At 33.5% G+C, this 16,457-nt stretch overlaps 1 protein-coding gene across 1 annotated transcript; it reads left to right on the top strand.

Moving 5' to 3' along the window:
- The first annotated feature begins 3,004 nt into the window (after positions 1 to 3,004).
- LOC119835358 lies at positions 3,005 to 9,766 on the top strand. The gene is made up of 5 exons (XM_038360132.1): positions 3,005 to 3,263; positions 3,724 to 3,821; positions 4,319 to 4,409; positions 5,665 to 5,742; positions 9,672 to 9,766. The coding sequence occupies exons 1-5, from the start codon at positions 3,005 to 3,007 to the stop codon at positions 9,764 to 9,766; spliced, it is 621 nt and encodes a 206-aa protein (XP_038216060.1).
- The last annotated feature ends 6,691 nt before the right edge of the window (positions 9,767 to 16,457 follow it).

The following is a 16,457-nucleotide window of genomic DNA, read 5'->3' as shown; positions in this document are numbered from 1 at the left end:
GATAGAAAACATATTTTTTACTGGTATCTATTAAATTATTAATTTTGTGATATTACCACATTACAACGACTACGTGCCCCCCCCCCCCCCCCCCCCCCCCTCTATGGCTGGGGCCAAAGCTGGATCCACTCTTGACGCTAAATTCGTAACACCGCCGTAGCTTATAGTCTTCAATAGCGTCTACATTCAATTTTGTGTCCCCACTAATGTTGTAAATACGAAAGGAGGTTTCCCTGTCTGTCTGAAGTACATTATTAAGCCACGTATTTATAATCGAATTAATACTTATATTTGTCCATCAAAGGTTACATTTAGGTTTGCGTGTCTCAGAGAATGCAATTTTGTTTGATGGATGTTAAAGGGGGAATAATAGATGAATAAATTTCAAGTATGTGTGGACGCCAATCTTGTCCTGCGACTTTCACGCTTGTTGTTAAAATATAGAAACGTTTGAAATAGCGTTTTAATGTACTCTCTATTATTATCAAACTATTAACTATATATCAAAAGAATATTTAACGAAACTTCGTCTTATAAGTTTTTCGTTTGGTTTACCACTTTTTTTTCCTTTTTTATGTAATCATGGATCACTAAACTGGTGGTTCGGATGATGGTAACCGTCCATGAACATTTGCAGAGGCCCAACATTCGCACCTCTATGAGTTGAACATTTTGGAGTTACGACCGTAGCGAAATCTTTCAAAATCTTCGTATTCGATAGAATTATTGATCACGCGCAACGCCACGCTTTTGCGATATTATTGTTATTTTCTAACATAATATGCCGCTCCATTCAAAAATTTCGTATCCTTATAGCATTTGAAGCTATACCTGTAATAGTACTTTTGGATAGAGCCCTTTATATTGGAGAGGATAAAGTTTCAAGTAATCCGCAATCAGCGGTTGGACACAGGTTGATATTGAAATTGAAGGGTTGTCCTATTGCGTATGTTGAGTTTAAATAACAGGGACGGCTGTGGAACAGATTATATAACATATTTAGCAATAAAATTTAATTTAAATAAAAATCCCCGACACCATTGTGTTACCAGCCATTTTAAATTTATTGGCAGCCGCCATCTTTGTCCCATATTCATCAAACTTAGCTAAAATAAACAATTAAAAAAACTTAGCTAATATTTAAAAGATTTAAAAAAAAATCATCTTAGCGAATCCTGTGGTCCAAAATGGCTAAGCTGTGGATGAGAATATAGTTAAAAAACATCTTAAAGTTTGTTTCACCGGCCGCAATTTTATAGCTTTTCGCTGAGAGTTTCATAATTCTTTAAATATATATGACACTCAATGTTATATTTAATTAAGAAGAGAATGTACTTAGTCAGTCTAACGTTTTATTATCCCCTAGATTCCCATTTATCAGGAACATTTATTAGTATAATTATCCATTTAAACTTCGTTCTTCGCATACAGATTTTACAGCAATTGCGTAGTTACTATTAGAATTATTCTGTACTAATTTCTCAACCAAGGAGAATGAGCTAGAATGACGCACGCACACATTCATGAAATCAACGGCCTCGACCGCTTCTCACGGTACACACGGCCGCACGCACACATGCCTACGTATGATGCCCATAAATAGGAATACGCGATTTATTAAAAATCTATTGATTGTACTAAAAAAACAAATCACTCTTAAATAACTATGTTACTATTAAATAGCTATGTTACACACAGTACAATTTTGATTCGTTGAGAGTAAATTTAACTCTAAAAATTACTATTTTAAAGATTTAAAAATAGAGAGATTTAAAGATACCTTTCTTTGTTGTGTTTTTCTCTCGAATCGAGCATTTCGTTTTTAATACACTATTAACTTACCATTTATCCTGAAGCATATCATATACATTATACAGATATATCCCTGCTTATAGCTCACGTAGTCCTCTGAAGTAGAATAATATGATTTTTGTTCTCAAAACAAGTTCTTACTATCCTCTTTCAGTAATGTTAGGTTTGCGTTTTATAATGAGTGTTTTAGATTGTTTCAATATAAGAAATTATATAATTCTGGGTATTTAAGTCCCTCTCTGTGTGGCTTATTTGTATTTCAAATTGCGGATCATGGCGTTTCCAGCAAAAACAGTATTTACACACAACAGGTATTCTGCGTCCATTTCACGTGTAAGCCACTTTGCGAGCGATTAATATCATCGTATGTGTTGTGGGTTGTTAATTTTGTGGTAGAATCCATAAATCGCATTTCGATATTAATTAAATTAATATTTTATTTATTAAAATGGTGCACTTCAGTTGATAATTATTGATAATTTAAACGTTACTAGTTTTCCGCCCGCAGCTACGCCCGCGTAATCGAAACGTTCCCATGGATTCCGTGATAAGTCCTGTCTCAGGTCTCAAGCTATATTTATACAAAATTTCATCCAAAGGTTCAATGGTTTTGGCGATATAGACAGAGTTACTTTCACATTATTATAATATTATATAATATTATAGCCTTCACAAATATAAACACGCATGTTGAGATAAAACACCAACCAAATTATATACACACAAAAAGGTTAGTTATAAAATTAATCATTTTTGCTAATACTCTATCCCGTATAATGAACATGAGTATATAAGGTACATACCTACGTCAAGCAATTATGTACTTATGCGTATATTTCTGACTAAACTTAAAAATGGAATGATTTTAATTAAAAAAAATTACGATTGAATGATAGAAGTGTTTCTCTTCGAAGCTTGTACAGAGTGCCTATAATATAGACAGAGTTTCATTTGACTAAATTATAAATTCATTGAAAAATATGCTTATAAATCTTCATAATATTTAAGCACAACAACTTTTCGTAATTATATATGATAAAAACAGTAAATAGTTAAAATTAATGTGGAAAATGTAATTTAAAAAAGACACAATCACAACAGAGAGGTAGAATAATTCATTATTTAGAAACTTCTTTCATTCAAACTGGCCGCTTAAACAAAAAAAAAAATAGCCCACGTCACAACTGTCAAAATGGCGAAAAGCATAGAAGAATATACGAAAACCAGCGAAAAAAGGGCGCGAAGCACCAGCCGCTCCACCGTGGTGCCCGCGCATTTCGCCGTGCACAAGCCGGGATGCCACTTCGAGAGCTGTTGTGGGATCTGCAATCTGTTCCCTGGGGTGCTGCTGATTGCGTTCTGCCAAGTTCTAGTAGGTTCCATCTTGTTAACGCTGATCTTAACCCATGGGAAGGCGTACGATGAGATGCACCACACTGCCACGTCACAGTGTAAGTTTTACAGGTTTTATTTTAATACTTGCCTTTTTAGTCGAGGCATAATTTGATTAAGGGCTGAAGAGGAATCATCATCATCTTTGCTATGTTTCTTGCCTCAACTGTTTTTAATTAGTCATTCTCAAATATAGCAATTGAATTTATAACAAACCAAAATTATTGTATATTTCGGATTTCAAATTTATCCAAATCTCTTCGACGGAAAACTTTACTATGAATTGCTTTGTTATATCATAATTACACAAATAATAAAGCATCAAATTAATTATTACTCAAACAGCTAACTGCATAAAACACAATAATTTATTTAAACATTAATTGTTATTAAACCTCAAAAATGAATTTTCACTTATTTCTATAAAAATCTGGCTGTATATAAACACCAGAATATAATATTTAAGAAGAATTCGTACAAAAGCCACCGCATAAAGCAGGCAAAATAATTTGTTAGCAGTTATGAGTGTAGCGACCGGTACAGTGCTGAGTGGGCTTATCGGAGCTGGCGTGCTTCTCATTATTGTAGCGCTCACTGAAAACTGTCGAGCCATGTTGGTAAGAATGTTAACTTATCTTTTATAATGGACTAGCTATCCGCCGCGGCTTGGCCCGGTGTTCAATGGAGAATTACATATTAATGAGATGTTTGACGTGTTAAAAAATTTAAAAAAGGCTTTGTCGCTCTTTAGCCCCACTACTCCGAAGGAAAAGACAAACAAAATAAATAAGACATATAAAATAAATATACAATAAATTATATATATTGCCCGCGGCATGTTCGCGCGTTCGGAATTTTCATAAGATAAACTTTCATGTCCTATTTTGTGCCCTTGGATAAATTTATCCAAGTCCATTCGTAGCGGATGCCTACGTCGTAGTGGCTGTCTGCATGCCAAATTTCAGCCTGATCGATCCAGTAGTTTGGGCTGTGGTTTGATAAACTAATCAATCAGTCTCGGCTGCATTTCATATATTAAGATTCATCTATAATGTCTTGAAAATATCTCCTACACAAGTGTAGATGTAGTCTCATTCGTACTTATACTCTCCAGGTGTATCTCCTGGTGGCAACACTAGTATGGTTCGGCGTTATATCGTTGGCCGTAACCAAGATTGGACGTGCTTGCGTCAGATTTCAAAATGGTTTGTTCTAAATAAATAATATTCAGGATTGGAAATGAAATGAAAAAAAAGAGATGTATTTTGAATATGCGTTTTATCGGTTTTATCAATAACACAAGCTGATGTCCGCAGCTTTAGCATTTTCATGGTAAAAACTCCGCAATTTTATCCCCATAGCCCAACAGCCGAAATCCTGTCTTAGCGGATGCCTACGTCATAACATCTATCTGCATGCCAAATTTCAGCCCGATCCGTCCAGTGGTTTGGGCTGTGCGTTGATAGATCACCATGTCAGTCAGTCAGAAACCTTCGAGTTATATATATTTAGAATTTAGACTACCAACACGTATCTCGTATATATATAGACTCAGAACTCGCTTCTCTTGTACCAAAGTTAACACATTAGGTATTGGCAAGAAAAAATAATTCGAAAGAAACTTCAATACAGTGCTACGTTAGCGCTAATATAAGTTTGCAATAAAATCGTTTGCGGGAAGCTATTTGTAAACTTACACTTCGCAAAAGCATTTCTTTGCTTAACGTTCATTAATAGTAAATTTCTACCCTAGGTTTTGCTTACAACTTTGCCCGTAGAACTTTGCTTGGCGTAGATTTATTGAAGGTTTATTAAGTATAGACTATATAAGACTCTCAGAAGTATAAGACCTCTTTATAATCAGACCCAGTTTTAAGTGATTTGGCAATCAAATTTTATTATACGTATATATATACGTAATTCGTTCCCTTTACATATATTGTGTCCTACGGGGAGTATTCAGATTATCCTAGTTTTGGGACCAATGTAACGTATATTTGCTATACTGACTGATTACACTGGTTATGCCCAATACAAATACATTATAATATAGAGTTCATTAATATAGAACAATGCAATGTTAATTATTTCATTTATGGTCGGTTTAACGACTTCGGGATATTCCGTTAAGCGTATCTACACTTATATTATAAAGCGTTAACTTTTGTATTTTTGTATGTTTGAAACGTTTTCACACAAAAACTACAGCACCGAATTCAATTCTTTCACCATTAGAAAGCTGCAACTTAACTGAGAACATAGGCTATATGTGTACCACGGGCGAAACCGGGGCATATAGCTAGTCTGGAAATGTATGAAAATTCATCAAAATTTTTAAATAGGCAATCAAAGTAAAAGCAGGGGGTTAAATCGGCCCTTATTATATCTATTGTAGAGATAATGATTTAATTTTAATTACCATTATGTAATGTTATTACATAATGTTTGATACTTTTTCAGCCCCAAAGATTAAAGACGATCAGCATAGACTGGACAACTTGGCGTGTGTCAGTGGACTGTTCACGTTTCTTGGAGCTGGTTTGTATATATATTTATATATGCACACTATTAATTTATTCCGATTTAAGTATTATAACGTCAGAAAGGTCGGAAGACTCGCTCATATTTTGAATTTTTTCGTTCTTTTTTTCATAACCAATTCAATGAACACTCAAAATATTAGAGGAATACACTACAATTAACATTACATAACACTTTTCTTTTAAGTATTAAATGCCTTAACATCCTGTACATCTCAACACATGCATCAACATTTTTTAGCTTAAAAATTACAACATAAAATCGATTTTCAATATTTCTCTCCGCGTCTTAAAACAACAATTAAATCGATTATAGAATCGTGTAATAGTACACGATGAAATTAAAACACGTCCGTATAATATGAAATGACTGAATCCTCGATTCCATACACAAACATCGAACTAATGCAAATGCATCAAACAGCATTCGCAGCTACAGCGGTACAGAAGTCTCGATTCTTAACACGATCATGAAAACGTAATGGAATTTAAACCCCCCGGGGAGACTAGCTATCACTAAATGCATGCCTTGGAGCTGTACTGTTTGTGCAGTGTTTATTGGTAACTTGATACGACTTCAAACACAAGATTTGTACGATAATAAAAATAAATTTGAAAAAGACATAGGATATTTTTGAGGCTTTTGTGCAAAAGATATTTTCTCATAATTTATGTAGCTCATAAATTACTATTTAAAATAAACAATTAACCATAAAATCATATACTAATATATTTTTTGTTTAGTTTCTACCGGCGTTACCGTATTGCCTGATTTTTGATTACCCACCAGTTGGATATGTTTTTTTCTTTTTTGTTAAGTTTGCTTGGCGGCCTTACCGCTAGGCAGTGATCTCTACCCGGCAAACCTTAAAGTAAAAAGAAAAGAACTAAACGTGGCTGAGCAACAACAAGGCAATTAGAAACACAGAGGAAAGCGAATAAAATATTTAATGATTTATGTATATTGAGCGCTGATTAGAGCAAATTAGTAGAAAGCTTACAAAAAATTTAAACTTTAACAAGTTTCAAAAGTTGTCTTAATGAAAATTATTAATCTACATGTAATTATAGTTGACTATATCTTTATTAAAATAATTAAGTATACAATATAAAATACAAATAAGTAAAAAGGTAATTAACAAGTGTACTAATTAAAAACTATTTATCAATTTATTGTACTCAAAATATGGGATTTAAAATGCGTTTCAAAATTTAAAGATTCTAATATAAATCAGCAAGATTTTAATACCCACTTACTGTTTTAAATGTATAAAGTCAGTCTGTCTGTCCGTCTGTTCTTCACGCTGCTGAAAAATTTACTGTAAAATATTGCATGCACACTCCTAATTGAAAAATGATTCATGGATCGACCTATCACTACTATTCTCGAAATGCTTTATTATATAAAAAAGTATATATTCGTTTAAAGTAACCGTTAATGTTATGGTAAGTAAGTCCGTATCCCGTAGGAATATCGGGATAAAAAGTTGCCTATATGTTATTCTAGTTGTCCAGCTGTCTACGTACCAAATTTCGTTGTAATCGGTTCAGTAGTCTTTACGTGAAAGAGCAACAAACACACACACAACCTTACAAACTTTCGCATTTATAATATTAGTAGGATAGTAGGATTTGTTGTGATTTGTTGACGGGCTATAACATCTATTTCAAAATAAGCGAGTGCCTACGTTCTTTAGTTCAATACAGTCTGGGTTTTCTACATTTCTTACCGTTGTCTTATGAATGTTATTTTATTCGACTCAGTATTAACATAACAATACGACTCGCGATGCCTATTTCGGGAGAACCCTATTATATTCTCCCCGTTTTATTTTCACTGAACATGAAAATAATACTTTGAAGGCATTTAGATGATAAAGAGACGAAAAAAAATATTCTTTTTTTTTTAATTGAAATCATATTTTATCGTTGTTTTATAATATAGCAGCAATAAAAACGAATATGTACATCAATTTGGCTACCAGTTTTGTTGAATATTGCCGGCGTGTTTTTAACACAACTATTTATTATGATTAAATTTCAATTTTGTTTCGTGTGATACGTAACGTGAATGAAAATACAAACATTTTATTTATATTCACGTTATATATTCTGAAAACTACGAAAGAAAAATGTCAATATTGGAGTAGGTAACCAATTACTATTTTACACTTAGTAATATATTAATTCGGGAATTTCTAATACTTAGCAATTCCCTTGTAATATCTTAAGATACAATTTTTACAACGTGGACAGACAGAGAGGACAAGACCTTGTCCTCTAAAACCCTTTTGACATGTTTTGGAAAATTCTACCGAGATGACGTCACAATACACATATTCTGTTACAAATTATTCGTACGTAGCACAAGTTTGTAGACTACATTGTTGATTTTTTTGCCCCTAATTAAGATATCCACATAAGACAGCACTATGTGATTCAGATAATATGATTTACCTATATAGTACTCTATTGACGGATATTATGAAAATATTGTACTTAGGATTTCGTTTTTTCAATTAAAACGGAATATGAACTGTTTGATCTGTCTATTTGTAAAAATTGTATTTCATACTATATCAAAAATATAGTTAAAATGTTTAATCATCACTCAAATAACTTCATCTATTTGTGACACGTAGTGATTTTAAGACATAAACACGATCACTCGAAGCTCGCAATAGCCCTCTATTTCGCGAGTTCATTAAGAAAGTAAAAGCTCATGTATTTATTCATTTAACTGCTCATGAACTGTGTATTTTGTACAAAATTTATACGTGTATTCAGTACCAAATAAACAGGTGAAACATAGTCTCCACGCGTCGTATCACACACAACCTGAAATGGATTCAAAGCTCATTTCAAACGAGTATTTCGTTTAATATTCGCCACGGTATAGCGCTGCAAACTTGTTTCATATTTAATATTTTAAAGTATTATTAAAATGCCTAACAAGCTGTGGCTATGAGTGATTTATATTGAGCGCGTATGCATTCGGAGTCGATCAAAGTGCGCGTCGTTAGCAATTAGCATAATGCACCCATTATCGTGATTGGTGGTGCCCTCGTCACTGAAAATGCTCGCTGCTTTGTGGTGAAATATTATTATGCGATAGTGTACACGGTGATGTTTCCATACTAGCGGCTTTTACCTTGACTACGGTGACGGGGGAAGGGGGAATTTATCGAAACGCAATTCGTTGCGAATTTGAGACAAGCGATCGCACGATCAGCTCTTTTTATGAGTATAATAAACTTAACTGAGTAAATTTTTATACTATGCTATTGTGATGAAATCAGCAAGCAATGTATCATCGTTGTAGATTAAGCTGTGCTACACCGTAGCGAACGTAGCACCGTAGCTTATACGTGCAAAAAAACTGTACATTTTAAACAGTCGCTCCCAAAAAACGACGAACGTTGTGGATTTGCAACATTTATTCTTTGAAATCTTAAATTATGTAACAACGAGTTGTTTATAACAAATCTATTTTAGAATCTCACGATTTTTTTATGGAAATGCGAACTTCCAAGTTTGTTGTAGGCAATTTTTCCTTAATTGAAATAATAATTATTTGTAAGTCTAACCACTTCATTAAATGCGATCTGACCCGCGGTACCGTGAACCTTTTCCGTGGTAAACATATAGCACTCAGAGATCACGTACACATCCATCTTTTTTCGTGAAAGAATTGATGAAAAATTTCCAGTGTTTCCTGAGATTAGCGCGTCAAACAAATTCTTCAGGGTCTGATGGATTATAATAAGTATAGATATACAGACCGTCCCGCATGTGGTGTAATATGCCCGATGGAACTTAATTTTACATATGCTAACTACACGACATGCAGGACATGTATATATAGATATTTACGTATTAATTTAATGAAATATGATGATTTATTTAATGATAATGATATATTTCCAGTGGTCTACTTCTTCTCGTTCATGGTGGTGTTCAGTTTCTACCACTTCAGATACGTGCGGCGCGCCATTTTGCTGCACGAGGCGGAATGCAACTAATTGACCGATTTAACTATATTGTTTACAGTTTACTAACTACTACTACTAAACTATGTACCAGCTACTACTTAACTATATTGTTTTACAGTATTGTGTAACAGCTTTCCGTCAATAAATAGTACTCTGATCAAAGTTGTATTTATTTCAGTATAAAATGTTTTATTTATTTTGTATAAAACTGCCAAGTCATACAGTCAATATTATCATTTTATACCCTTAAAGATTTTTATCACCTTTAAGATTTTATATTTAATTGCATATAAATCTATTCAACGAAAAGTGGTTTTTACTGTCAGCAAAAAAACGTATGTATACATAGCACATTTGACAATAAATCTACAATAATACTAGCTGCACCCGGCAAACGCTGTTCTGCCTTACTCTTATCATTTAGGGGTATGAAAAATAGATGTTGGCCGATTCGCAGTGTGATATAGGCTATGTATGTAGCACGGGAGATGCCGGGGCGAACTGCTAGTTATTTATGATCTTTTATTCCACATAAATAAAACAATCTCAGGTTACTGATTATTAATTACGCGAGTGTGTTTGTTTCTGGAGGGTTTTATTGTATTTTTAGGTAAAAAGAGGCTAGATAGCGATATAAACTACTTTTTACTGCAGTAATACACCTTATACTTATGGGAATACATTATAATGCACATTTGAATGATTTCGAAATTTTTAATTTTCGATAGATGGCGCTATATTAAAAATGTAAACTAAATTACAGAACATGTGATAACTCTTAATTTTTTTAACCATTCGAGCAATGTTGCATAGCTTTTAAAATTAAAAGAATTAGAAACTACATAACGCATTGTTTCTAATTGTTAGACCAGTTGAGATTAATTACTTATATCATAAAACTACTCGTATATAATCGTTATTTCAAAAGTTATAACGATAATAATATTTCAAAAATTTATCAAGTTTTATTAATATGTATTACGACTTACGACTTACATATGCCCTAAATTACAGGAAAATATCAGTGTCGCGAAACTTTGGTGCGATATATTTCAAAGGACAGAACATCAAGATAAAAACTTTTATCAAATCTCTTTGAAATCACCTATGGCCGCAAAGTAGAGGAAACCTTATTAAAACTTTTTCCCTGCACAAAATTACTGTTTTATTTAATAATTTATTCGTTAAATATTATTTGAGAGTGATTCTTAGTTTTTCCGATGTTTTGGCTGGTAATAAAACCGCCTTCTTAATTTTATTTATGTTATAGATTATTTAATAGAAATAAATAAAGTTTTTCTTTTTTCCATCCTTATGTTTAGATTAAGGGTACAAAAAGTGCATTTCAAAATGCTTTTCTATGTGCTGTAAAAAACATTAAAATCACTTATTATTTTCCGATTTATATGCTTCAAGATATATGCTCTTCTTATTGTGGTAATCGAGCACGCTTCGGCACGAATTGGGCCAGCTCGCACCGGGGAAGTACCACACCCCCACAGAAGACCGACGTGAAATAGTGGCATGCCACTGTGTTTCGTACGGTTAGTGGGGGAGCCGGAGGCCCGTTTCCTTTTCCTCACCCATCCCAGTCCATTCCTTCTTTCCAGTCTTTAATCCTTTCCTTTTCCCTTTCTCCATAAAAGCGCAGCACATTCGTAGAGGCACTACCTTTGCGAATGTTCATGGGCGGTAGTGATCGCTTACCATCAGGCGAACCACAAGCTCAGTTGCCCGCTTTGACATAAAAAAAATGCTGTATGCTCTTTTGATAATGTGTTGAAAAAATAAAGCTGCTACTAAACATAGTGATATATAGACTAAAATAATACTTTAATGCGATAGAAAAAATCACAAAGCCACCTCTAATGGACGACGAATTTTGAACAGTTGTAAATTTTTTTTATCGTCAGATTTTTTTATCCCGATATTACTACGGTACACGGACTTAAGCGAGTGAAACCGCGGGGCGCAGCTAGTCCTTCAATAAAGGTAACTTGGAAGTTATGACGTGACTTAAGTAAATAGAGTTTCATTATGTGTCGACAATCAGAACGACGGTCATAAAATGACATCATTACAAGCAATGCGGCACGCATCGCTCGAATTATCCACGAAATGTGATTGCGTTATAACGCTAAAAATAAATCACACCATACTTACGAAGTGACCGAATAATTCGACATGTCTGGTGAAAGGAAAATTCGGAAGAAAAATAATGGTCCCTTTATCAAGCTAAGGAATTTGCGGGCGGGTCACAAATCTTTATCGAACCGCTGATTTATATTATCGCGTAATGTTTATTTATACGCTGGTTACCGTAATTTACACTTGTGTGGAATATTGCTATGGCATAAAGTAACACACAGATAAACTATAGAGATATGTATCGTGGGTGTTTGCGAAAGTATATTTTTCTGCGATTTGGACAAGTTTTCAAACTTACAATATACGAATCATTAATGCAATAGATATTACGTTTGTTATATTAATAGTGATAAATCCTTTAATAATAATACAAAGCTGAAGAGTTTGTATGTTTCAACGCGCTAATCTCAGGAACGATTTGATCTTAGGACCAATTTGAAAAATTCTATCAGTAACTCTATCCCAAAAAATTCTTTTTCTATTATGAAATTATTCATCAGATACAAAATAGAAATAAACCAAACAAAAATTATGTATATGTCAGACTTAAGCATATTAGACGCATAAAAAATGAAAAACTTAATATGAAATATTTGATAATGGATAGCTCGGTATCATGGCCATTCACTAACTTCTATATTTCCATCGTAATATCGTTCATAATAACATATTAGAAAGCTGTTCCCATTCTATCGGGAATGCCTATAAAATGACATTTTATTACATCGTAAATACGACAACAAAGCGTTCTTTAAGACGAGAGAATCTTGGCTTATCTAACAAAAAATGATACTTTTTGATACAAGAGTTGCCATATAGTTAACTAGACGCTCGTCCCGGCTCTGCTCGTCTATCAAGATTCCTTTTTTATCCCAAGGGAGCATTTTATCGGGATAAAAAGTATCCTATCACCCAAGCCAGCTCATACCCTGTCTGTATACCGAATTTCACCAAAATCCGTTGAGTAGTTTCAGCGTAATTGATGGATAAACATCCAAACAAAAAAACTTTCACATTTATAATATTAGTATGACTATCGTGATTAGTGTGACTAGCTGCACCGCGCGGTTTCACCCACAGACGAACTCATGGGCAATAGCAAGTATTTATATGCATTACTACATCCACAATTTGTATTAATAACTGTATAATGTATAAATAACTATACAATATATAAATAACTCTATATAATTACAAAATTCAAACCAACTACCAAGAAAGAACCGTAAGAGGTCCCTTGTCTTTCGTCTGAAGATTTACTGTATTTGTATCACGTGGAAGTTAACAACTTGGCCAATTTAGCGAATTAATGTGAGGTAACTGGAAACCTTCAGGTTCAGTTGTATCGACGCGGCCGCACTGATAGCGATATTATCTTTTATTGAACATTAGCTGCCCGCCCTGGCTTCGCTCGTGGTAGATATTATAGCCTATGACATTCGGTGAAGATACAGTTTTGTACAGTAAAAGAATTTTACAAATCGCTAACGCAGTTTTTGTGTGTTAAAGATTTAAAAAACATACATACAGAAACACAAACGTTTCCCTATAATATTAGTTTAAATATATTGTATTCTTTACAACCGACCCGGTTTATACCAGGTTGACCACAGTCTATACGTCATCGCTGTCGTTGAACGAATACGTTAAGTCGGATCAATCGTGAGGGGGGGCAAGGGGGCGAGATGCAAGAAGAGCGAGCCCGAGTTACATATGCCATATTGTTACCAGCTCGGAACACTATTTACGGGTTGATTTAGGCACGCATTTTTAATGTCGTTTACATTACAACTATATTATTTACTATTACTGAGTTGTGAACATCGCTGTTACTTCGAGATTAAAGGTGTTGTCCTACTGTAAGATGTCTCCGTATACTGTGGAGTGATTTCATCATAAAACTCAAATATAGATAATAATCTTTCTACACGCTTATAAATACAACGCAACATTAAATCAGTAACTTTTCCAATACAGAGGAACGGGTCGTCGTCTCTAATTAACTCAAAATAACACTTAATTTACTCCCACCTACATGACAAATACTTCCAATCAACAAAACAGGAGTAACTGAAGTTTATAATTGAACAATTAGATGTGAATATTTGACTTGAAATTAAATGATACACTAGCTGTAACACGCGGCGTCGCACGCGAGGTATATGGTACCCGGGAAACGTAGACAATGTGCTAAACCAGACTATGCTACTAATATTATAAATGCGAAAGTTTGTAAGGATGTGTGTGTGTTTGTTACTATATATCCTTCCTACTAATATTGTATAATATTAGTAGGAAGGATAGGATTTTTATTAATAAAATATTTGATCTCATATAGTATTTGCAAATATTATACATTAAACACCGAACAATAACAGTTGGTGGAATATTCCTACTGGTGAGACCACAGTGTATCGTAAAAAATACTAGAACATTTTTGTAGGAAATTTGACGATCTGCGACTTTTATTTGACTTATTAGTATTTTTGATAAATTGACCGTTTGCAAAAAATGAAAATAACTGATTTTTTTGGCCTTTGACTTTGAATAATTTTTTAAGCAAGCATGGGATCGACGGCGACTTTTCACACATTATTTGTATTCATATATAAGAGGTTTATACCAAATTTCAGCTCTATGCGAATTATTGCAAGGTTAGCCCTATTTTTGTTGTCCATTTTGACTGGACAATTTGCGTGTGGAAATAGCCTTTTACCTATAATTGTAGATAACCAACTTATTTATTAAAATGAGTGCGATTAAGCTCTTTACTTGTTGCCATAATTTTTACAATTATCAATGCACGAGCTACACCATGTGACAATAAAATTTCCCGTACAATGCCTCTTTATTTCTATCACATTCGCCATTTTAATACATCTATAATGACAATAAGGTCTGTTTTCTACAATACGGTTATATTCGGCGTGATTTATAGTTGCTATCGCAGGGGTAGTACTTTGTCACGCGATGAGGGTGTGCCGAGGATATCGGCATGACATGTTATCAAAATGTATTTAATTCCGGCTATGAATAGTTCCATGATACAACTGGTTTATTTAGAGGTTATAATAGATTTGGTGGAGGTACGATTAGCGTCACGCACGTGTTTCGTCACCTTCATGTAAGTATTTTGAAGCGGTATTTAGCCTGTTTAAAATTTATGTAGTATTTCCCACTACAGTTAGATAACTAAATGAATATATAGAATAGAATTCAAAAACATTTTTTTATAAAAACACATTTATATTATTGTGTTTTTTAGAATATATAGTTTCAACTTTTCAAATCTTTATGTAGATATGTTTCTTTCGTGTGAGTGTTTAATACTGGTGTCCTTCTAATCGGCTGGACCAATTTTAATGAATTGTTAGTGTTTTGATTTCGAATCGTTATCATTCGAAATTGGTTTTGGTGGCATATTATTCTTATTATTAAGTTTATAAGACAATTCTTTGTGAAATACGGAAGAGTATACCGAAGCGAAACATTATTTAGTTAATGACTAATGAGAAACTTCATAAGGAAAGCGGCGCAATGCGACTAAGAAAGAAACATTTTATAAATAGCGTAAGAAAAATTCATCATGAAACCAATTTAGCATCGCAATAGATGACTGCTAATCCAAAAGCTCGCAATACTCCCTATCAATTTAATCTTAAGGCATATTTTCGTTAATCCATGATCAATCTTCCTTATCAGAAAGTGTAACGCCTGATCAAAATTATTAGCAAAGACGCGTATTCACCATGTTGCTCAAATATTTACTCTAATGCGTTAAATCAAAGTTGATGTTAGCTTGAACTACCATTAATTAAATAACTTCACGATTCATAAGAAAATTTTGAGAATTTGTAAGCAATATTTGAGGTAAAATACCCTGTGTAAAAATGGAATTTCCCGATAAGACTATAATTGATCTTTTACTAAGTCTCCCGAGATAGAGGGAGATTGACTATTAACGGAACCCGATTTATGGTCAAAGGCAGATTAAGGATGTAATCTTAAAATAAAATAACTATGCTCGCTGGAGCTTCACGTAGGATGAAATGGGGAAACTTCCTAAAATATATTCACTGTCACTCAGGAATAATGTTGCTTTTAAATCCTGAAATTGTGTTTTTGAGATTATCCATTACAAACGTACGGTCTACATTAAATCATATCTAGTTTGTTATGGAGGTTCTGTAGATCTGTGATTTGTAAGCCTATGCCTATAGTTAGCCTATATATGAGAACAATATCGAAATTACATCAGCAATTATAAAATATTCAAAACCGTTTCCAGAATAGGTAAATACGTAAACATAATTTTATGAAAGAAATAAAATAAGCGGCAAAACGTGTAAATAATTAAATATTTTTAATTTCCGTCCCCATGTTTGCTGTTAGCCACGGATCTCACTCCAATTTATATTAAACCCAACGTTTTCGGTCACTTCGCAAATAAATTGGTTTTTCAGTATGTTCATGTTTGTCATTAATTAAAAACTATGTTTGAACGGCCCGTCTAAAACTGAATCTAGAGTTATTTCATTTAAAGAAATATTTTTTATATTCTCACAAGGCCTTT

The sequence above is a fragment of the Zerene cesonia genome, chromosome 2 (genome assembly GCF_012273895.1).
Source record: "Zerene cesonia ecotype Mississippi chromosome 2, Zerene_cesonia_1.1, whole genome shotgun sequence".
In the NCBI taxonomy this organism is placed as follows: domain Eukaryota; kingdom Metazoa; phylum Arthropoda; class Insecta; order Lepidoptera; family Pieridae; genus Zerene; species Zerene cesonia.
The sequence above is the reverse complement of the archived record's forward strand: the minus strand, read 5'-3'. Positions and strand labels throughout refer to the sequence as shown.